At 34.2% G+C, this 25,487-nt stretch overlaps 1 protein-coding gene across 3 annotated transcripts in view; it reads left to right on the forward strand.

Moving 5' to 3' along the window:
• Positions 1 to 25,487, forward strand: part of CSMD3 (CUB and Sushi multiple domains 3) — a 1,183,499-nt gene that overhangs the window by 521,250 nt on the left and 636,762 nt on the right. For all 3 annotated transcript variants that reach the window (XM_007188796.2, XM_007188797.2, XM_028168178.2), the window contains one exon: positions 21,348 to 21,469. In XM_007188796.2, the coding sequence (XP_007188858.2) occupies positions 21,348 to 21,469 (122 nt within the window). The remainder of the gene's footprint in view (positions 1 to 21,347; positions 21,470 to 25,487) is intronic.

A 25,487-nucleotide genomic window follows, 5' to 3' on the forward strand; every position in this document is an offset into this window, starting at 1 on the left:
AGTCTGTGTGTATCTTTAGGTCTGAATTGAGTCTCTTACAGAAAGCATATATGGCTCTTGGTTTTCTATCCATTTAGTCACCCTGTCTTTAAATTGGAATATTTAGTCCTTTTACATTTAAAGTAATTATTGATTGACATATGCTTGTTGTTATTTTGTTAATGGTTCTTGGGTTGTTTTTGTAGTTCTTTTTTTCTTCCTTTTTCTTTTGCTTTCTTCACTTGTGATTTGATGATTATCTTAAATGTTATGTTTGGATTCCTTTCTCTGTCTCTCTCTTTTTTTGCTTGTTTGTTTGTTTACCTATTATAGGTTTTGGTTTGTGGTTACCATGAGGTTCATATATACCCATATATATATGATTATTTTAAGTTGATGATCTTTTAAGTTTGAATGCATTCTAACCATCCTACGTTTTCACTCCTCCTCCCCCTACCCCATGTTTAATGTTTTCAACATCATATTTTTAACACCTTTTTGTTTTGTGTATCCCTTAACTGCTTATTATGGATATAGATGGTATTACTACTTTTGTCTTTTAACCTTCCTATTAGCTTTATAAGTGGTTGATCTTCTACCATTACTGTATATTTGCCTTTACCAATGAGATATTTTCCTTTTGTAATTTTTATATGTCTAGTTATGGTCTTCTTCTTTTCCTTTAAAGAAGACTCTAACATTTCTTGTAAGGCCAGTTTAGTGGTGCTGAACTCTTTTAGCTTTTACTTTTCTATAAAACACTTTATCTCTCTTTCAAATCTGAATGATAGCCTCACCAGGTAGAGTATTCTTGGTTGTAGGTTTTTTCCCTTCATCACTTTGAATATACTGTTTCATTTCCTTTGGCCTGCAAATTTCTGCTGAAGAGTCAGCTTTTGTCTTATGGGAGTTCTCTTATATCTAATTAGTAGCTTTTCTCTTGCTGCTTTTAAGAGTCTCTCTTTATCTTTAATTTTTGCCATTTTAATTATAATGTGCTTTGGTGTAGATTTCTTTGGGTTCATCTTGTTTGGGACTCTCATTATGTAATGGATGTGGACGTGGATGTCTGTTTCTTTTCCCAGGTCAGGGAACTTTCCATCTATTATTTCTTCAAATATGGTCTTTGCACCTTCTTCTCTCTTTTCTCCTCCTGAGACCCCTGTAATGCAAATGTTATTCTGTTTGATGTTGTCACAGAGGTCTCTTAAACTACCGTCATTTTTCAAATTCTTTTTTCTGTTCGACTTGGGTGATTTTTACTACTCTGTATTCCAGTTCACTGATCTGTTCATCTGTATTATCTAATCTACTGTTGATTCCTTCTAGCGCTTTTTTTTTTTCAGTTAGTGTATTCTTCAGCTCTGTTTGGTTCTTCTTTACATTTTCTAACTCTGTGAAACTTCTCATTGTGTTCATCCATTCTTCTCTTGAGTTTGGTGAGCTTTTTTTGATCATTTCCTTGAACTCTCTATCAGGTAAATTGCTTATCTCCTCTTCCTTTAGTTCTTTTTTCTGAATTTTTGTCTTGCTCCTTCATTTGGAACTTATTCCTCTGTCTCCTCATGTTTCCTAATTCTCTGTATGTATTTCTATGTATTAGGTAGATCAGTTGTGTTTCCCAGTCTTGGAGAAGTGGCCTTATGTAGGAGACGTTCTGTGGGGCCCAGAAGCACACTCCCCTGTGGTCACCAGAGCTATATGCTTATGGGTTCCCTTTATGTGAGCTGCATGAACCCTTCTGTTATGGCAGAGCTGACTAATGTGGACATGCTGGTAGGCAGAACTGGCCTCTGACTGCTGGCCCACTGGTGGGTGGGGCTGGATCCTGGTGCTGCTGGTTGTGTAGCCTCAGGGGTCCTGGGACTGGTGCAGTCAAACTGGTGGGTGGGGCAGAGTCTTGATGTGGCTAGTTACAGGGACTAGGGGAGCCAGGGCTGGTGCTGGCCTGCTGGTGGGTGGGGCCGGATCTAAGTGTGGCTTGATGTGGGGTCTAGGGGGTCCTAAGGCTGGTGCTGGTGCTAATAGGCTAGAGGGAGGAGTTCCAAATGGTATTCACCAGCACCAGTACCCTTGTTATAGAATGAACTCCCCAAAATGTCAGCCATCAGTTTTTATGTCCGTATGGGGAGTCCCACTTTCCTTCTCCAGGATGTTCTCCAAGATTAGCAAGTGGGTCTGACCCAGGCTCCTTTCAAATGACTGTCTTTGTGCCGGGACTCAGAGAATGTGAGGTTTTGTACATACCCTTCAAGTGCAGAGTCTCTGTTTCCTACAGCCCTCTGACTCTCCTTTATACAAGCCCCACTGGCTTTCAAAGCCAAACACTCTGGGATTTCATCTTCCAACTGAAGGACCCCAGGCTGGAGAGCCTAAGATGGGGCTTGGACCCTTCACTACTTGGGGAGAACCTTTGCAGTTGCAGTTATCTTCCCATTTCTGGGTTGCATACCTAGTGTTGTAGATCTTGACTATACCGCGTGTCCACCCTTCCTACCTGTCTCTTGTAGTTCCTACTTTTCGTTGTTAGTTGTGGAAAATCTTTTCTGCTAGTCTGCAGGTCGTTGTCATCAATAGTTGCTCTGTAAATAGTTGTAATTTTGGTTTGCATGAAGGAGGAGGTAAGCTAAGGGTCTTCCTACTCAGCCATCTTGGCCACACCTCTTCTCAGCAACTTTCAAGTATACAATACAGTAGTATTAACTATAGTCATCAGGCTGTACATTAGATCCTCAGAGCTTATTCATCTTATAACTGAAAATTTGTACTCAATGTTTATTCTAAATCTACATCAGAAGGAAAAATAAAACACAACCCTGATATTTGTAATATATAGTAGTTTTGCCTTTCTGATTGGTTGGTATAGACAGGTTAGGATTTAATGAATGTAAAAAGTAGAAATTCCTCTAAAATTCTTTAAGATTTATTTTAGCATCATAAGCTATTCACCTATAAATGTTCACTTAGATTAAATAATTCATCACTGACATTCTTTCTAGGTTAACATTCCAGACATAATGTGACTCTCCCCTCCTAAGATGTTGAGTAGATACTGAGCTTTACATTACCAATATGCTTACAAGTAAGAAATTAGTTCCTCTAATTATGTATTCATGAACATTGAGAATGCAAATAAACTATACAACCAAAGAGATATTGAGACTATGAAATCTATTGAGAGGAAGGCAACACAATAAAACATTAGCAACAAAAACCAGCCCTGTTGTCATTAATTGTGGTTATATAGCAAATTTTTGTACAGTTTTTAGGAATTTAGCATTTGGATTCAAATAGAGAGTGTTTAATCTCATGCCCACTAGATAACATGAGATCAGGAGGAGTCTTAGCAAGTAAGAAACAGATATTTCAAGCGCTTATCAACTTTGCCAAGGGAAAAGCTTATATCATCACCTTAAGTATTTCATCATATCCCATTTTGTGATTAATGTTAGTTCCTCAAAGTAAATATATAAAATATACACATACAGACAGCTCCAGATATATTGTGCCTCAATTCTTTTTTCATGAGGCTTCTTTTGTTCATCTCCAGTAACCTTCATTCTGCTCCTTGGCATACCAAATCCCTTAGTTTGGTGTCTCAATCAAGACTGTTGCCTGAATGTGTCATTCATTTAGTAAACACTTATTAACTGCCTACAGGTGCAATCAGAAATACTGTGATAATCGTCCTCAGGAGCTTACAGTATACTGAGGGGAAACAAGGCAGTAGAAGAGAGTAAGATAATAATTTGTAATAAATTACCTTATAGAGATCTTTTAAAAAATTGGAAAATGAGAGGAATACTCTATTCAGGGTGGAGTGGGATTAGGGCTATCAGGGAAATCTTCCCAGAAGATTGCCAACTTAAATCCTAAAGTAAGAGTAGGGATTAGATAAATGATAGGGGAAGGACCCAGAAAGAAGAACATATAATTTGATTTGAGTTAACAAGATTTTTATTTATTTATTCAGTGTCCAAACATTCTATTAAACAGCTTTACTATGATAGCTTCCCACTGTAATGGAAGCTGAAGTTTATGCCTTATTTCCATAATTCTCTTTCACCAAAATTCATTGGTAAGTATAGAATAAAAAGAAGCAAAGGAATGAGAAAAAAATCAAAGAGATTAGGTAGAACAAAAGATATCCCTCTAAGTCAGTGGCTTTTAATGGAAGAGAGCAAAATTTTGCCACCCAGGGGACATTTGGCAACATCCCAGGGGACAATTTTTGACTATCACAAGTTTGGGATGAATGCTAATGGCATCTAGTGGGTAGAAGACAGGGATATTGCTAAACATAGTGCAATACCAGGACAGCCCCTGCAACAAAATAAATGATTATCTAGTCCAAAATGTCAATAATGTAGAGGCTGCTCTAGAGTACTAAATTTTTACCTTGTAGCAATTTTTTTTTATTTTTAGGTTTCTAACTATAACCTTGGAAAGGAATCTTTAACAGTTTTGGCTAGAAAAATGCTTATACTGCAGTGCATGGACTTCTGTGGCATGTTATTACCTTATCAACTTCACCCTGTTCCGAGTCCCCAAGATTTGCCAGCTAAGAAATTAATCCTCAAATTTATTCTAAGGTTGGTTATATGTGGAGGTACTGACCTTCTATACTAAGTATGTGTGCTCCGTTTCTTTCTCTTTCCCTCCCTCCCTGTCTCTCTCTTTCCCTCTGTCTCTCTGTCTCTCTCTCTCTTACACATACGCATACACACACATTGGTGGAAAGTTGGCAAAATATTAATTAAAAATGACATTGAAGGAAGAGACTAAAGAGACATAATTAAATGTAATGTGGTATCTTGGATTAGATCCTGGAACACAAAAAGAACATTAGTTAAAAAAAAAAAATGGGGCTTCCCTGGTGGCGCAGTGGTTGAGAATCTGCCTGCCAATGCAGGGGACACGGGTTCGAGCCCTGGTCTGGGAAGATCCCACATGCCATGGAGCAACTAAGCCCGTGAGCCACCATTACTGAGCCTGCGCGTCTGGAGCCTGTGCTCCGCAACAAGAGAGGCCGCGATAGTGAGAGGCCCGCGCACCGCGATGAAGAGTGGCCCCCACTTGCCGCAACTACAGAAAGCCCTCGCACAGAAACGAAGACCCAACACAGCCATAAATAAATAAATAAATAAATAAATAAAATTTAAAAAAAATGATGAAATGCAAATAAAGTCTGGAGTTTAGTTAATCGTAATATACCAATGATACTTTCTTAGTTTTGATAAATAAATTATGGTTATGCAATATATTAACATTAGAAGGAACTGGGTAAAATGTACATGGGGAGTTTCTGTATGATTTCTACATCTCTTCTGTAATCTAAAATTATTCCAAAATAAAAATTGTATTTATAATAAATGGCATTGAAGAGGAGAATAAAATAAATAAATTGATAAGGGATTTTCATTGTGAAAGCAATTTTTTAAATAACGTTTTTCAATTAGAACCATTAAAAGTTTGTTGCAATCTTGTAATTGAAATAGTTTGCAATTATGTTTTCAAACTGTTTCATTGAAATCTATTGGTTTTAATTTTGTATAAAAATAAATATGTGGCTCAGACATTATAAGTCGGAGTCCAGAAATAGCTTATGGGTGTTTTTGTCTATTATATGTCGATATATTTTAAAGAATTTGACAACATTTGAAAAAATGAAGATTTCACATAAACTTCCCTTGAAAAGTTAGAACTAGAAATCTTGACCCAAGTTCAGATGTGTCTAAACATTTTTCAGTAGAGGTCTCCTCCTTTATTAAGGGCATTGCTTTCCAGATGGCCACATACACCCTTCTTTTTATACACCACCCCCAACCCAGTTACCAGGTGATCAACTGTATGCCTTTGAGCATGTGATATCTAATTTTGACATTTATATTTCACTCCTCGAAATGAAATAAATATGGGCTTTTTGTATTTTTACTAATTTAAATTTTTTGAGAGATTTAATTAAGCTGATTCACCTGTCAACACATCAAGCTATAGAAATTATTTCCTAGAGTTCCACTTATGAGACCTTTAACCTGTTTCTGGTGCTCAAAATTTTAAAGTTTCATCCAACTTGTTTCATTATAGCACACAAAGGATAGATTAATTTTCCTTTGCTATCCAATGTCTACATAATTTAGGACCAATTTATTGGTCCTCTTTTTTTTTCTAATGGTAGCTTTGTGCCAAGACTTCTGTACTTTATATATATATAAAATATTTTTAAATATAATTTTTAGAACTTTGGCTTGGATTAATATAATAATGCCATCCTACCTGCCAATTTCCTAGGAATAGGAATGAGTTGTGTAAACACAAGTGATCTTGGCAGTTGACGTTCTATAGAATCTTATATTTTGTTCCTTGAAATAATTAATAATTATTTTAAAAATATAATTATTTTGCATAGAGAAATATAGTCTCCTGTATATCATTGTTTCTCATATCCTGGGATTCACTGACTCAATTCCCAGAAGTAGTCTCCTAGTCCTTATTTTTTTCTCTCTCTCTCTTTTCTTTTTTTTTTTTTTTACTTCCTTTATAAAGATCTTGGATGCCACTTTAGAGGAAGATTCTACTTGTTGTTGAGCAGTAAAAAGCTTCTCATGAAACCCCATTATTTTGGGAAATGGTTGCCTGTTACATGGTTTTCATACAACCAGGGATTTAAGCCTATTGGTATGAATAAAAAGATTGAGGGGCAAAAGATAGTAAGCCTAAAACAAAGTGGTTTAAAAAAAATTTTTTTTTAATTTATTTTTTGGCTGCGTTGGGTCTTCATTGCTGTGCGTGGGCTTTCTCTAGTTGTGGAGAATGGGGGGCTACTCTTCATTGCGGTGCACAGGCTTCTCATTGCAGTGGCTTCTCTTATTGCGGAGCACGGGCTCTAGGCACACAGGCTTCAGTAGTTGTGGCGCACGGGCTTAGTTGCTCTGCAGCATGTGGGATCTTCCCGGACCAGGGCTCGAAACAGCGTGCCCTGCATTGGCAGGCAGATTCTTAACCACTGAGCCACCAGGGAAGTGCTGCTACTTTAAAAATTGCTTAGCAGCACCACAAAGAGCTAAAATCTAGCCACAGTAACTCCTAACAATTCATGAAAGCATATTTTTAGGATTCAAAGAAAATATTAGAACTTGGTTTGGTTGTAGGATATATTTGAAAGAAATAAATTATTTAATTTTTTAAAACTATGCTATATAATCCAAATTCTTTTTTACATGTTTTGTCCTTCTTTGCTGTGCCTTAAGCCATCTTGTATTAACGAATCTTTTAAGGGGAAGTGCTTCATGATCTGACTCCTCTTGCTATAGTAAGTCTCCCAAATATATACTCTCAAGGGCACCCTGTACTTTTCCTTTGTAACATTTTTTAAGATTATTTAGTTAATCTTATAGTTGATGTTTCATGTTTGTCTCTATCCCAATAATGTGAGGTGTGTGGGGAGGCAGGGCCTGGTTTATGACTATATGATCACCAATTCTCATCCTGTTGAGTGATTCGTAGTTCTTTTATAAATAGTATTGGTTGTGTGAATGACTGAGTAAATTAATGAGTGAGTAAATAAATATGTTGTGACCCTGCATTAAAACTAAATAGAGCAAAATAATAAAACAAAACAACAACAACAAAAAACTTAAGTATATGGGGGAAAAAAGTACATGACATGACTTTTTCATTCTTGTCTCCAGGTATCTAGTTTTTACTTTCTTAAATCCATTCTGCATTTGGCACCTGGACTGATCACATTAAAAATATAGACACAGTTAAGTAAAATGATGTTCTATACCCGCAAACTATCCCTTTAATTTTGACCAAATATGAATAATCCAGCAACTGCCATAGACTATCATCTATGGCCCTCCTTGAATAGGCATTTACCTCTCCGTCTCCATCTAAAGAATCTCCCCAGCTCCAAACAATCTTAGATTTTCTGTGAATTACATAGTTTTCTTATACACAATATGTTATTTAGTGCCCCTTTTCCCTCGGCCTGGAAGCCCATCCTGAATTTCTGTTCTAAGTTCGTATGTCGTAACTTTTCAAGATTCAACTCTGACATTATCTCAAGGATGCCTTCTTTAAACTCCCAGGTTGCAAAAATGCCCACTTTTTATGCTCCTATAACACCTGCTTACCTTTATCTAGCACTTATTACACATTATTAAAATAACCTCTTTGTATCTAACTCCTCCTTAAGACTTCAAATCTGTTAAAGAAAGGATCCTATCTTATTCATTTTTGCATGGAAACATTCTAAGTCAATGTTTTGTGTTGAATAAATATCTTCCATAAAATAATTATAACAAATCATGACCAAATATTCATTTGACCTTTCACTAGGTTGAAAGATTGTCACAAATTACAAGTGATATCCAATGTCCCTGAGACATTTCTTTGATGAATTGCCTCTTTTTCTTGCAGTTTAATTGAAACGTTTAAATTGTAAATATTGGCCTTTTTTATTTCTTATATTTAGGTATATTTCACTTTATTTAATTATTCATCAATTAAAATTTCTTAAAAGTTTTTTGAGCGTTTACTATGTGTTATAAACTAAACCAACTTCATGTCACTTAGAAATAAAAGAAATAGTTGCTGACATAAAGGAACATAATTGCTTGTAGGTAAACAAAAAGATAGAGTGTTAAAGCTCTAATACAAATAAGGATATGGGAGAATGAATTTTAGCTAGCAGGTTAAGAGCTAAAAAAGAATATTTGAGATGAAGAAAATAGCATGTGAAAAGCTATGGAAGTAACTTAAAGCATGGTGCATTTTAAAATTACAAATTGTCAAATGAAGTTCCCTGCCTTTTTAGATGTAGATCAGATAGTCTAACCTCTGATTTCAAAGGAGGTCTAAACATTTCTCCAAAGAAGACATACAGATGGCCAAGAGGCACATGAAAAGATGGTTAACGTCGCTAATTATTAGAGAAATGCAAATCAAAACTACGATGAGATATCACCTCACACCAGTCAGAACGGCCATCATCAAAAAGTCTACAAACAATAAATGCTGGAGAGGGTGTGCAGAAAAGGGAACCCTCTTACACTGTTGGTGGGAATGTAAACTGGTGCAGCCACTGTGGAGAACAGTATGGAGGTTCCTTAAAAAACTAAAAATAGAGCTACCATATGATCCTGCAATCCCATTCCTGGGCATATATCCAGAGAAAAACATGTTTTGAAAGGATACATGCACCCCAATGTTCATCATAACACTGTTTACAATAGCAAGACATGGAAGCAACCTAAATTTCCATAGACTGATGAATGGATAAAGAAGATGTGGTACATATATACAATGGAATATTACTCGGCCATTAAAAAGAATGAAATGATGCCATTTGCAGCAACATGGATGGACCTGGAGATTATCATACTGAGTGAAGTAAGTCAGGCAGAGAAAGACAAATATATGATATCACTTGTATGTGGAATCTAAAAAAAATTATACAAATGAACTTATATACAAAACAGAAACAGACTCACAGACTTAGGGAACGAACTTATGGTTACCAGGGGAAGGGTTGGGGAGGGATAGATTGGGAGTTTGGGATTGACACGTACACACTGCTATATTTAAAATAGATAACCAACAAGGACCTACTATATAGCACTGGAAATGCTGTTCAATATTCTGTACTAACCTAAATGGGAAAAGAATTTGAAAAATAATAGATACTTTTATATATATAACTGAATCACTTTGCTGTACACCTGAAACTAACACAACATTGTTAATCAATGATACTCCAATATAAAATAAAAATTAAAAAAATAAAGGAGGTCTAAACTCTTCTAAAAGATTTTAGTGAATTTCTTGCTTATAACTGGAAACAATGTCTAATGGTTAATTTTGTCTTTAAGTTTCTGATTTCTGGATTATTTCTGTTCTACATAAATTCAAGTAGACATTGTCCCCAATTTTATCTAAACAGACAAACAAATACAATTTTTAAATATGCAGGTGATAACTAGGTGATAACTTGCTTGATTAATCTTCTGGATAATTTAGGAAAAGGAGGGCAGTCTACATCAAAAGTAGGCAAACAACTTGAAATTCAATATTACATACACTTATCTGTTAAATTCTTTGTCCAACCAGTTGCTGAAGTGTTTTTTCCTCTGACTTCTTCACTACACACCATCCTCCTACTCATATCATCTTATTCCTTACTCTTCTACTTCCCATTTCTTTTCCACCCTCTTCCCTTACTGGATGGCCTTAAGAACACTATAGTTTCCATGTATGTTGTGCATGATAATTCATCTCATTCTATCCTACCACCTAATTTGTTTCTCCCACTGACAAACCTAGATTAAGTTGGATTTTCTTTTATTTTCATCATAAAGCATGATAAAACATTAATTCATGTAAATCATTTCTATTACTGACTTGATGCTATATGTGCTCTCATCCTAATACCAATGGGATGTTTCAGTGAAACAAAGCACAAGGAGAGGCTGTATTATATGTAAACATGACCTTCATGACTAGATTAAATTACTCACAACTAAGAACTAGGAAAAGAAAAAAAAAAATTGCTTACTTTTTTTGCGTTGGAAATCTATATGTTTATTTCTCATTTTTAATAGGAATTTCATTTGCTGGGTTTTAATCAAATTTATCTGATCCTATGCAGTCTGCCTCTTGCTAATTTGAATTCTGTCCCTTTCATAGCATGCCCTCTGTTTTCCAGTTCGCTGCTTTGGGTTCATTTCATTATTATTTCACATTTATATGCTTCCTTTCAGCGAAGACATGGATTAGACTTTCATTCTTATGCAGATGACACTAAGATGTATTTGAAGATTAGTCCTAATTGTTACTCTACTTCTGACATTTTATCAGCTTCTCATGAAGACATAGAGACTAGGATGTCCAATTAAATGTTATTAAACTGAACTACTTTTTGGTAGTTCCAGACACTGATTTAAATAGGTTTTATCATTCACTTTCAGGAGTGTGTGTGTGTGTGTGTGTGTGTGTGTGTGTGTGTGTGTGTGTGTTTCATGACCAACAGTCAACAATATGAGAATTCTAATTGATTTGAAGAACTGTTTCTATACCTGTTTGTCTGAAGTTTAATAACAGGTCTTAGTTTAATAATTCAACATTTTTTCAGGTAGTTGAAATTATATACTATATTAAATAATTATTAAACAAATAAAATAAGAACAAAATGAAATTCTGACATATTGAAAGCATTATAACCATATTTCAAGGCATTACTTAAATCTACTTTTCTGGGTTTAAGACTGTTATAGAGGAAACTCCAATGTAGAATTTCACTTCATAATAAAAATAACTCTGTGTGAAACTTTCCAAACTATTAGCAGTTTCCTTCCCAGAAAACAAAAAAAATGCAAGAGAAAGATAAATTGTTTTTGAACGTAGTCCTTCAAGACATATGCCAAATATCGTGCGGAAGGAGTAGAATTTTGACACTTAAGTCATATATCTGTACCTTATTTAATGCAGTTTATTTTCTGTGTGAAAACTCCACAATTCCTATTTATGTCCATTAAGAAAGCAGACACTAGCTCTGGTGGTATTCTTCTCATTTGTCCTGTTTTCCTTTGTCCACTTTGATAATAAATTTCTACCAAGCCTTATTCATTGTTTACAGAAAATCTTTTCTGATCCCAGTTAAAAATTAATTCCCCAAACCTTTTCATTTTCAAAGCATTTTTTCTTCATTAGGTTGCTAATAACTTCGTTAAAATTTTTACTTTAATTTATAAAATATTTTTCACAACTTTAAAAATATTTATTTTCTGTTTGAACTAATATAGCTTTTGTATCTCCTATAACTTGTCTTAGAAATTTTTAAATATCTTGAGCCATTTTATTTTCTCAGTCATTTTTTATCAGTAGATTATTTTATATTCAACACATATACATCTGCCAACATGAGGTGTTTGTTTTTTTTTCCTTAGAATGTCCCTAAAGCATTTTCATTCAACCATCTCTAATAGTAATGATCACATATTAATTTTAAAAGATGTCTCAAAAAGTGTTACATGGAAATGAATAGCTTGTTATTGTTGTACAAGTTCACCCTCAATTTTTTTATAATGTTTATTCTTTATAAGGATTCTATAAAAGCCATAGGAGAAAGACTCCTAAATTACTACATAAGGGGGGACAAAACATAGAAATAAAACAATTATTTTTCTATGTCACTTCATATGAGTAGTCTTTCCTGATCTGTTATCTACTTCCATAGCCTTTCTTGATCTATTACTTCCATGGCATCTCTTAAATCCAACTTTATCTACTAGTTTAGTATTTCTCTTCTCTTCTAGACTGTAAACTCCATGAGGGCAGAGACCTTGACTGTCTTCTTTACCTTTCAGTGTCTAGCACAGTGTGTCAAACAGAATAATGCACTCATTTAATGTTTTTGGAATACATGAATTTGCAGAATAAGTATTGTACAGCATTTAACTTTCACAAATAAATTAAAATATATCATCTAAAATTAGTATGTAGAATTTATCAGAAAAATTACATTGAAATGTGAAAGTTAATTTTTATTTTCAGTGAACAATTTGATGATTACATTCACTGAACAAAAGTTCTTAACTGTTAGATCATATTTGTTTCTAGATCTGGAACATATTTGATCAGTAAATAATAAAAATATCAATTTTGCTTTGTGGTATTAATAATGTATTGCTATAATATCAGTTTAAATTTTATGTTTATATCAGCTTATAATATAAGCTTAATATCAGTTTATATCATGACATATATAGTTTTAGGTGCTAGATTCTTACTGAAGTTTACAAAACTATAATAAGTCTGATTCCCTCAAACAACCGCCATCGAATATTTCTTATTTATAACATATAATTTGCTTGCTTCACTATCTTGGAATCCAAAATAAATTTACATTTTTTAAAATTGTTATTAAATGACTGGACATACTATCACCACTCTCTTTTTCCTCTCCTGGGTCTTAGTCCCAGGAGAAAGTCTTTTGGAGAGAAAATAAATAATTAAAATCAATCCAACAAAATCCCCACTTTCTGCTTTAATCAAATGTCATAATAAAAATACATGCTAACAACCTTGTTGCAAAGTATAGATAGTAAGGATAGAGTTCAATTACCACTGGTGGTGTTTGGGCAAAGACAGATTAGAAAGAAATTGTGAGTAATGCTTGCCCTAGTTTACCTCTGTGAGATCAGGGATAGTTCCCTTTCATGTCTGGGAGGTAACCATACCATGTCTCTCCATATTCAAGTCCCACTGAATACTAGAAGTTGTCCATCATTAAGTACCAACACTTACTCAGTTTCAGTCATTTTATGTTTTTCCCTAGCAATATTTATTGTTGTACCTAGCAGGGCCCTATCAGAAACCCTAGCACAAATAAGTTTTTTGTTGGTACATTTCCCATAGTCTAAGCCATTCTGGTTTGGTGAAGCTCACAAAGTTTGGGCTATTCATACTTATTCATTGTTATATACATTCATTGTCATACATTATTAGAATGTCTAATTTTCCAAGTTACAAGTTAGAGTTTCTAGGAGCAATAGAAACTCTACTAAGTTAAAATTAATGTCACCTGCTTTGTCTATCACCTCTTGTGTAGCATAAGAAATATAGTTTATTCTGTGGCCAATGTCAAGTTATTCTCAGAAATGATCTAATACTATGAGTCTCATCCCTGAATAATAAGAAAAGAGATCACTGTGGATATTGAAAGATAGAAATGGAAATACTTCTGCTAGGGTAAGATCACAATGTTAATTCACAGGTGAAAGAAAAGGGAAATGTTACAAATACATCAGATTTCAAATTGATTTTTTTTTACTAAAAAGTCCATAATTTTCCATGTTTCATACATCATCAAACCATTCTAATAACAATAAAGCTATGTCTCTGAGATTGGACAACAACATAACTTCCAGGCTCTACTAACCTCATTGCACCTATTGGGAGAAACCATTAAGAGCACAGAGATAACTGCATAATATAGTGTAAGGTCATTGTATGCCTGTCAGAGAGAATGGGTGATATAGTGTAACTATCTAAGTTTACAGGTAAAAGAATGAGATTCAGATGGTTTGGATTTGCTCAAGTGTGAACACAAAGTAAGTTGAAGATGCAGGGATAGTAAAGATACACAAACTACAAAGCTATTTGGACTTCATCCTAATGACTCCGTTAAAGTCATAGGCTATCGTGCCCCTCATAACAAAGAATTGTTACTTGCTAGAAATCTTCCAACATACCTAAGGCACACCCTTAGGGCAGGAGACAATAGAGATTAATTGTTCACAGAGCTGTTAGTGAATCCTAGGTGGATGACAATATCCACAAAAGGGTGGTGGCCTAAATTGCCACTACATGCAAAGGAGGTGGGGGGAAGAAAGATAGAAACCAGAAACAAAATCAAATCTTTATTGTGACTCTCATTATTTTAATCATGGTCTCATTCATTCATTCCTGTATTTAATGAGTATCTACTATGGGCCACACGCTGTTCTAGGCACTGGAGACACCATGGTGAACAAAACCTAGTCCTTGCTCTCATGTAGCTGTCATTCTAATAAGGAAAAGAGACAGTAAACAATGGTATATATGTGTGTGTGTACACATGTATGCATGTGTATATACTTTGTGTAAATATGTACATCTCTGTGTATGTAGTGTATGAAGGTGATACTTAAAAATCTAAAGTTTAGATTGGTTAGTCATATAGATTAGTCAGAATAGACTATTTATTAAGAACTGTTTGAGTAGAAACCTATACAAAGTGAAAAAAAAAGCAAGTACTAACGTCTTAAGCGGAAACATTCTCACTTGTGTTTAAGGAATTGCAAGTAAGTGAGTGGAAGGAGCTTTAAGGAATTTTCAAATCCTGAGAATATGTTGGAGCAGGATCACAATAGTCCCTCAATATTATTAAAAATTCATGAAGATTCTGGAAGAAGAGAGTGAAAGAGATACTTCAGGGTTCAGTAGACCCAGAGACCACTATAGACTGGACCCAGCTGGTATATTCCATGCAAAAAGAATATTTAACCTGAGAATTGTATCTTTCTTATTCAACCAAAAAATAATTTTTTTGCTTCTCTTACTTGAGTAGTTCAAACATTATATCCAGCATAAATCTAAATGCCTGGAGGTTACAGTTGAACCAAAACATATTTCATTGTATTTAACCTTTTTCTTAGGTGTTTCTCAAAGCATAGTTAACTCTATGTGCTTGACCTGAGGAAAAAATAGGACTATGGTATATTGATAGAGAGGTTAAGGATGAATTTTGTTTGTTTGTTTTCTGCTACTATACTTACATCATTTTCTTGAAAGGGCATAATCCTCTTAACAGTAGCTCACAGTGTCTCCTTATATATAGGCTCATTTTACTTCGAAAACAAGACTAGAAAAGGATAAATTAGCTATCTTCTCTACCTTTTAAAAAATATAGGTGGAACATGAATAAAACATACAGAATATTGTAAAATAACTATGTTAGAGGCACTAAGAGCTAAAATAATCATAGATATAAAGACTATATAAAAATTAGCTAATTTGTATCAATTCATTTTAAACTGCTGAAATCAGGATGTTAACATCTTTGTGACAAGCCTTCCCATCCAGAACACAACCTGTCTTTTCACTTACACAGGTTTTATTTCATTTCCTTCAGAATTTTTTTTATGGTTCTCTTTATAGAAGTCTTGTACCTTTCTTGCCAAATATGTTTTTCAAAATTACACATTTACTTTGTTGCTTGTGTGAATTGGATCTTTCCATTTGAATTGCCGATCATTATTGTTATAAAAGAAAACTTTAAATTTTCATATGCATGTTTTCTTCAAAGCCAGTTTACATGACTCTTAAATATAACATAGTATAAATTGTAGACAAATTATTAGCTCTCTTGAGTTTAGGTAGGCAAATTGCATATTGTAAGTAAAAAAATGATACCTTTTTATTTTGTAATCCTTTCCAAATTTTTCCTACTTTATTGCATTACCTAGAACTTCTGAGATAATGTTGAATGCTGTCACAGATTTTGAGCATCCATGTTTTGTTCTAATCTTTAATGGCAAAAGTTTTCACATTTTATTATATAGTCTAACACTTCTTTTAATTTCATACATTCACTGTTACATTTAGAAAGTTTTCTCCTTTTTCTACTATTTCTGTGTTTCTAAAACTTAAATCAGGAATTTCTGCTTTATCAAACATTTAATAAGCATCTACTGTAATCACATTTATCTTTCTCCTTTGTGTTATTAATGCTACATTGAAGAAGAAAATTTGTATCAAAATAATGTATGAGTTCAATATAATTTAATAAGACTACCAATCTTTTTTAAACTTCACAAACTGACATACCAAAAGTTCATGGAAAAGTAGATATTCAAGAATAACAAAGAAAATAATGAAATTGAACAGTGACGAGATTTGCAATGTCTATATTAAAAGTGATTAAACAGTATGGTATTTCAGAGAAATAATCATAGATAAGTGAATCAATACACAAAATACCAGTTCAGATCCATGTATGGATTTCTGAGAGAAAGGGGGAGTGGAGCATAACATAACATAATACATATGGCATTTTAAATTGGTGGGGAGTAAAACAGAGTTTACTATAAATGCTACTGGGAAAACAGATATCCATATATTGGAAAGTATAATTATCTACCGTACTTCACACCATACAAAAATAATTTCCAGATAAATGAAAAGTTTAAATATAACATAAAATTTGAAAGTATGAGAATTAAACATTAGGTGGTGTTTTCAACCTTTTCAACTTTTGAAAACCTAAATTTGAAGAAACCTTTCCTAACCAAGACATAAAACACAGCTACCCTAGAGGAAAATACTGATATTTACATGTACTTTTAAAAAAGTTTTCAGAGAAAATTAAAAGCAAAGTTTACAAATTAAAAAAAAAATGGAAAGTAATTACAACATGCATAAAAAATGGTTAATACTGATAATATGTAGGAAACTTCTGTAAAACCATGAGAAAAGGACAATTGAAACTAGAAAAAGTGTACATGAACAGAAAAATCAGAGCAAAAGAAATAGAAATAACAGTAAAAACTTCTGCTAAACCATACTAATAATGTTAGAGAATTGGAAATCAAAATGTTATTAACATATTTAATGTAATGACAAAAACACAAATAGATAACACTATTATTTTGGTGAGAATGTGGAGACCTATTCTTCTTTATACCATTTTTGAGAGTATACTGAAAAAAAGTGTGGAGTAATTTACACACATTTATCCAATTTTTAAATCCTCACATATCGTAGCTAAGTAAGCCTTTGAAGAATTCATTCTGCCATGATAGCACAAATATAAAGAACACGTATTAGCACAAGTATAAAGATATAGGTACCAAGATCTCCATTCCTGGATTGTTTTATAGCTGAAAAAATTAACAAACTTTCACTAGCATGTGCTGTATAACAAGCAACCACAAAATCTTAGTGGCTTACAAGATAATTTTTCCTTTCAGTTATATTGTATGTTGGTTGCTATGGATCAGCTGTTGCAAATCTGCTCAAATGGCTGGTCTTCTCATTCCCAAACCCAGAATTAAGGAAACCCCAAATTACCATGTGCTATTCTCATAGTTGAAGGCTGTCAAAAATTTCCAATGCATCCATCAGCTACTGTTGGGACTGTGAAATCTATTAAATAAATCCACATATGCTGACCTAGAACAGTATTCATGATACATGAGGGGAAAATAAGTTTCAGAGGAATATGTACAGAATTAGCTCAGTTTCTTAAAACACTCAAACACACAAAAAGCCAAGAATTTTGTAAAAACATGTACACCTACAAAAAGAAAATATTTGCAGAAATACAACCTTACTTGTTAAGTGGTTACTCTTTGGTTTGGACAGAAGCAGTCAGGAAGACCAGCATATTTATGGGTGATTCTTACTTGTCATTTTATGAGTGCTTTTTTCTTTATTTTTATGTGAAAAGAAAATCATTTTCAAAAAAGACAATTTCCCAGTCTGAAACATATATATTTTTTAAACATCTTTATTGAAGTATAATTGCTTTACAATGGTGTGTTAGTTTCTGCTTTATAACAAAGTGAATCAGTTATACATATACATATGTTCCCATATCTCTTCCCTCTTGCATCTCCCTCCCTCCCACCCTCCCTATCCCACCCCTCTAGGTGGTCACAAAGCACCAAGCTGATCTCCCTGTGCTATGTGGCTGCTTCCACTAGCTATCTATTTTACATTTGGCAGTGTATATATGTCCATGCCACTCTCTCACCCTGTCACATCTCACCCCTCCCCCTCCCTATATCCTCAAGTCCATTCTCTAGTAGGTCTGTGTCTTTATTCCCGTCTTGCCACTAGGTTCTTCATGGCCTTTTTTTTTTTTTTTCCTTAGATTCCATATATATGTGTTAGCATACTGTATTTGTTTTTCTCTTTCTGACTTACTTCACTCTGTATGACAGACTCTAACTCCATCCACCTCATTACAAATACCTCCATTTCATTTCTTTTTATGGCTGAGTAATATTCCATTGTATATATGTGCCACATCTTCTTTATCCATTTATCCGATGATGGACACTTAGGTTGCTTCCATGTCCTGGCTATTGTAAATAGAGCTGCAGTGAACATTGTGGTACATGACTCTTTTTGAATTATGGTTTTCTCAGGGTATATGCCCAGTAGTGGGATTGCTGGGTCGTATGGTAGTTCTATTTTTAGTTTTTTAAGGAACCTCCATACTGTTCTCCATAGTGGCTGTATCAATTTACATTCCCACCAACAGTGCAAGAGTGTTCCCTTTTCTCCACACCCTCTCCAGCATTTATTGTTTCTAGATTTTTTTATGATGGCCATTCTGACCGGTGTGAGATGATACCTCATTGTAGTTTTGATTTGCATTTCTCTAATGATTAGTGATGTTGAGCATTCTTTCATGTGTCTGTTGGCAATCTGTATATCTTCTTTGGAGAAATGTCTATTTAGGTCTTCTGCCCATTTTTGGATTAGGTTGTTTGTTTTTCTGTTATTGAGCTGCATGAGCTGCTTGTAAATCTTGGAGATTAATCCTTTGTTAGTTGCTTCATTTGCAAATATTTTCTCCCATTCTGAGGGTTGTCTTTTGGTCTTGTTTATGGTTTCCTTTGCTGTGCAAAAGCTTTTAAGTTTCATTAGGTCCCATTTGTTTATTTGTGTTTTTATTTCCATTTCTCTAGGAGCTGGGTCAAAAAGGATCTAGCTGTGATTTATATCATAGAGTGTTCTGCCTATGTTTTCCTCTAAGAGTTTGATAGTGTCTGGCCTTACACTTAGGTCTTTAATCCATTTTGAGTTTATTTTTGTGTATGGTGTCAGGGAGTGTTCTAATTTCATACTTTTACATGTACCTGTCCAATTTTCCCAGCACCACTTTTTGAAGAGGCTGTCTTTTCTCCACTGTATATGCTTGCTTCCTTTATCAAAGATAAGATGACCATATGTGCATGGGTTTATCTCTGGGCTTTCTATCCTGTTCCATTGATCTATATTTCTGTTTTTGTGCCAGTACCAAACTGTCTTGATTACTGTAGCTTTGTAATATAGCCTGAAGTCAGGGAACCTGATTCCTCCAGCTCCATTTTTCGTTCTCAAGATTGCTTTGGCTATTCGGGGTCTTTTGTGTTTCCATACAAATTGTGAAATTTTTTGTTCTAGTTCTGTGAAAAATGCCCGTGGTAGTTTGATAGGGATTGCATTGAATCTGTAGATTGCTTTGGGTAGTAGAGTCATTTTCACAATGTTGTTTCTTCCAATCCAAGAACATGGTATATCTCTACATCTATTTGTATCATCTTTAATTCTTGCTACACACAAACATGCACAAGTGATGATTATGTGAGGTGATGGAGGTGTTAATTAAATCATCATGTTGTTCACCTTAAACTTACACAACGTTATATGCCAACTATATCTCAATAAAACTGTAAAAAAGAAACCAAATGTTAAATATTCAGAAATTTTGTGAGGCATTGACAAAGCTTTGGTAGCCTAAAATCAGCCAAGGTATTTATACTATGGAAATTGGAAATTGAAAAAAAATAAATAAAAGTGAACAAGAGAGAAGAAAATGGAGTAATGAACATGGATGACTTACAAGAAGTGGGGTAGTAAATGAAAAAGGGAAGGTTGGTAATTGATGTTGAAGGAAGAAAAATACCATTTGTTAATTTTTCCTTATTATAAAATAACAGTTTTATTGTTTAAAATATAGAAGTCAGACACAAACAAGAGAAAATTAAAAGTAACCAATAAATCACCACAAAGTTGTCTAGAATAGATTCATGCTAAAATATGAGCTAAAGGGGAAAAAAAAACTAGCTAAAAAATACTAACATACTAGAGAGACACACATTTCATGATAAAAAGATAAGACTCGAAGTTGGAAGACCTGAGCTCGAATCTTGACTATGCTATTTACTAGCTGAGTGATCTTGGACAAGTCAGACAAACTTTTGGAACCTCCATAAACTGATCTTTAAAGTGATTATATGTAAAGTTTTATGTGCGTATGAAAATCTATATTAAACTGTACATGATTTAAAAATACAATGAATTTTATTGATGGATTGGAAAAAGATGACTTAGGCAGGATTTTAATGGAATGGGGCAAAAAAAATGCATATCAAAAGTAATGCCACCAAGAAACTTTTGTGGTGCTCAAGAAGGAAGTCAAGACAGATACAGTGTGGTCAGAAACTCTTTTGTTAATTAGAAGAGAGAAGGGTTAGAAAACTGAGGAAATATTATAACATGACTTTTGTGGGAATTTCTTAAAATTACTTCAGTGTAGCTCTTTTTGTAATCTGAATGGCCCAATTCACAGTTATAAGAACAGAAAAAGTAATTTTAATATTGATGTTTCAATTATGAGTTTTATGCTATTATGCTATTATGAGTCCTAGTGTACTTAATAAATAGAAAGGAAAACACTATTTAAATTGTTAATCAATCCAAAGATTTGCTTCTTCCTCTTTGTAGAATTTTGTTAACACAATATTGAATAAATATAAACTCTCACTAATTAAACTAACCTATTTACAGTCAGAGGACAATTTATCATGCTTCACACTTTTATTCATAACTAAAACTATTCATAGTTTTCGATTAATGTTTAAAATATGAGCTTGTGAACTTCAGGGTGTAAAAAACACTCTCATTTCGATGTCACATTAGAATGTCATAATATATATTTCAATGTGGTTATTATTGTGCAATTTTGAATTTAAAGTCTATTTGCAAGTTATTTTATTGCTATGATTTTGCATGTGGCACGCTCACCTTTTAAAATGCAATTTCTCTTTTAGTGAAGACATGTGGCTCTAATCTTCAAGGACCAAGTGGAACCTTTACATCTCCCAACTTTCCATTCCAGTATGACAGCAATGCACAGTGTGTCTGGGTCATCACAGCGGTGAACACCAATAAGGTAAATGAAAACCATCTCTGGTGAAAAAGCATAACCATAAAGACAAAAACAAAGACATCATGAGGGAAGTGCAGTGAAGAAAATTCATACCTAACGTATGATTTCTGAAATATTTCCTACTTATCCATTAAATAAAACATAAACTTATATGAGAAATATGGAAAAAATGTTAAATACTGCAGTTCTATCCCAACTAACATATAAATGACAACACATTAAAATTATAAATTAATGTTTTCTGAGACAAACTTTTGAAGGTTGTAGGTATACTTTTTTTTTTTTAAGAGGCCATAAATAATGGCTTTTCACTTCATATCTGTCTGCTTGACATATCATTCAGGTATATCATGTTTTTATACATAGCTGCCTTTCCTTTCAGTGTTTCTCTATTGCCACAGATCACATAGCTTTTCTTTATTATAAAAAGTTATTAATGTGCTCTCCACTAATAGAGGATTCATATTATGGGTACTTCTAAAGGTTGGGTTGTCTTTCTATTTGACTAAAAATGAATAATACATCTAAATATGTATATGCCACAGTACTTCAAACAAAATTATAATGCTGAATGAATGAAAGAGCAGCTGAAAAATTAGCAAGTCTTCTGTTTCTGTTCTCTCTATCCTGCTTCTCCTTGTAAGAATGTATAGCGAGGACCTAAATAGGAAGAGTCAAAATTCCTCTCAGAATATATGATATCTGAGTTAGATTAAGGAAAGGTTGGTGGTAGAGTCCATAAAACTGCGTCAGATTTGTAGTTCAAATACTGATTTAGAATTTACCTACTAACAACTTTGATCAAGCTATTTAACCTCTCTGAAATTCAGTTTCTTTATCTATAAAATGTGAGTAATAAGAGCATGTATTTCAAAGTTACGAGAAGTAAGTGAGGTAATGCATACAGAGTACTTAGCAGAGTTAATAAGTACTTTAAAAACATTAACTTGTTATTAGATACAAAGTATACTATTTTCCAGACTGTTTTGGGTTTTATGTTCATGAAACAATCATAAGAGTAGCAGGGTTGTTTTAAAAATCAACTCAGTGGTCAATTACACTTGCCTTATAGGAGAGGCCTGGTTTACGACTCATAAGAACTAGGTCAGAAGCCTACGCTCCCCTAAACTATCTGTATAAACCTTGGGAAAATTACTAAATCTAATCCTTCACCTTCACAAAGGAAATCATTTTACTTACCCAACCCGTGTTGTCAATTCAATTCAATTCAATTCAGCAAATGTTTATTTATCGAATACCTTCTCTGTGCAAATTATGGGTTGTTAAGGGAAAAAAATCATGAACTACTTGAGAAAAAATAAACTCACATTTATTGAACATTTAGCAACATGCCGGGTACCATTCGCAGCACTTTTCATGAATTATTTAACTTTAAGACTTCCCTTAATAGATAAATAATTTTATGTCTACATTTAATAAAGAAGATAAATAATGTGTCTAAGATCACATAGGTGGCAAAGGTCAATGCTGTGTACTTTATAAGATGTGTGTTATTTACAGTGACGTATCTCACACTAAGACATAAGTATCTTATACTAAGATAAGCATGAAGCAAATTCATTGTAAAGTATGGGAGAAACACATTGTATTAATCTTGTATTGAGATAGAAATCTTTTTTGTGTCATAGCAGTTACCTATAATCGTCAGCAAAATGTGGTAATTATCTCCTGCTCTATAAGATGTCTACTTTGCTAAGCTTAACTCATTTTCATTATTGAATTACCTGAAGTTTCACAGAGGTCATCACATATCTCCTTGCTTTTCTTAACCAATCTACCAGACTTTTATCTATTCTTTCTCTCCCTAAAAAAATCGAATTTATTTTGTAAGGAAGACATAATTACTTTCTTTGCTATTTTTATCAAATAGCTGATTGAGGACATTAATTTTTGATCTGTTGGTTTATATCCATTTTAAGGTACCCTGTAAAAATCCAAACATTTTCAACCATCTCCCACAATTATATTTTACATTGTGGCCCAGTTCACTCACACACACACACACACACACACACACACACACACACTCAGAGACACACACATACATACATACAATGCTACAAAATAATTTTCCCTTACTACATGAATGCAATTCTCTGTTTTTGATTCTAACTTGTTGTAATCTATTTTTAAACTACTGATCATGCCTCACTAAATCAATTTTATGAGGCACTACAGGTTATAACCATACATTTTGACAAATACTGTTGGAAGATTTGCTTACATAGATTACCATGTCAGAACTCTTTTGGGAAGACAGTTACTGGCATAAACCACAGGCACGGAGCTCTCTTAGTTGGTATAAACCCAAATTAACCAAGATACTTAACCCCTCAATATCTATGATTTTCTTCAAAAATCATTGCTCATGTTTTTCTTTATGTTTGATAATTTAAAAGCAATCATTGGGGAGGGTTCAAGATGGTGATACTGGAAGATCCTGAACTCAACTCTTCCCACAGATACAACAAATATACAACTACATATGGGATAATTCCCTCTGAAAGGGGACTGAAAACACAACAGAATCTCCACAACAAAGGGTGAAAGGACAGCCACAAAGGGTAAAAGGACAGTTAGGAGAAACAGAGATGCAGTCATGCCAAGGAAAAAAAACACACCCCAGCCACAGCGATTCACAGTCTGGAAGGAACACAAGGTATGGATATTTTCCTTGAGAAGCAAGAGATTTGAACTTCATGTCAGGCATTCCAACTCTTAGATCCTTCACAGGAAAGATGAGCCCCTAAAACACATGTCTTTGAGAACCAATGGGTAATACATCCAGGAAAACTGTAGAACTACAGGGAATGGAAAACTCACTCTTAAAGGGGTCACATGCAGACTCAGTCAACCTGAAAACCAGCACAAAATCACCAGATTGAAAAGTGATTTCAATCACTTGAAAAGGTCAAAGGTAAAGGAGACTCCCTTACTGATCTTAAAGTGTCTGCTGGAGAGGCAGGAACAAGTTGAGATGCTCTCTGGGGACTAAGACACTGGTGGGAGCCAGTTTTGAAATCTCAGGGTACCTTGCTAATACCATCTCTGGAAAGCACCATTTACAAAATCTCCATCTAACCTGTTACTGCCAGGGGATGTGCCCTACAAAGAGCTCCACCTACTCCTATGCCACAGAACCAGTGGGGATGTGACTCTGCCCAGCGTCCAGCAGCTACCATGACCAGGCCCTGCAGCCAGCCATGATAGAGGCCAGCCCTGCCCACCAGCACACTGCAGCAGCAGCAGCTGCAGCCCCTCCACAGCAGGAGGATGCATGCAGTCCACATAGGGGACACCCCTTGAGTGCCTGGCACTTCTGAGCCCTACAGAACATCTCCTACATAAGGTCACACCTCCAAGACTGGGAGAGGTAGCTGATTTACCTAATACATAGAGACAAATACAGAGAATTAGGCAAAATGAGGAGACAGAGGAATATGTTCCAAGTGAAAGAACAAGACAATGCCTCAGAAAACAAAATAAAGCAGAGTTAAACAATCTACTTTATAAAGAGTTCAAAGTAATAGTCATAAATATTCTCACTGAACACAGGAGAAGAATGGACAGACACAGTGAGAACTTCAACAAAGAGACAAAATATGAGGAAATACCAAACAGAAGTTATAACTGAACTGAAAAATACACTATAGGGGTTCAAAAAACAAGTTGGATGAGGTAGAAGAATGAATAAGCAAGCTGGAAGACAAGCCAATGGAACTCACCCAGACAGAGCAGCAAAATGAATAAAGAATTTAAAAAACTGAATACATCTTAAGAAACCTTTGGGACAAGATCAACAGGAATAACATTTGTGTTATAGTGGTCCCAGAAGGAAGAGAAAGAAAAAATGAGAAAAATTATTGAAGAAATAATGGCTGAAAATTTTCATAATCTGGAAGGAAACAGACATTACGGTCCAGAAAGCACAGAGAATTCTGAGTTAGATGGACCCAAAGAGACACATAACAAGACACATTATAATTAAAAATGGTAAAAG

Source organism: Balaenoptera acutorostrata, chromosome 17 (assembly GCF_949987535.1).
Source record: "Balaenoptera acutorostrata chromosome 17, mBalAcu1.1, whole genome shotgun sequence".
NCBI lineage: Eukaryota > Metazoa > Chordata > Mammalia > Artiodactyla > Balaenopteridae > Balaenoptera > Balaenoptera acutorostrata.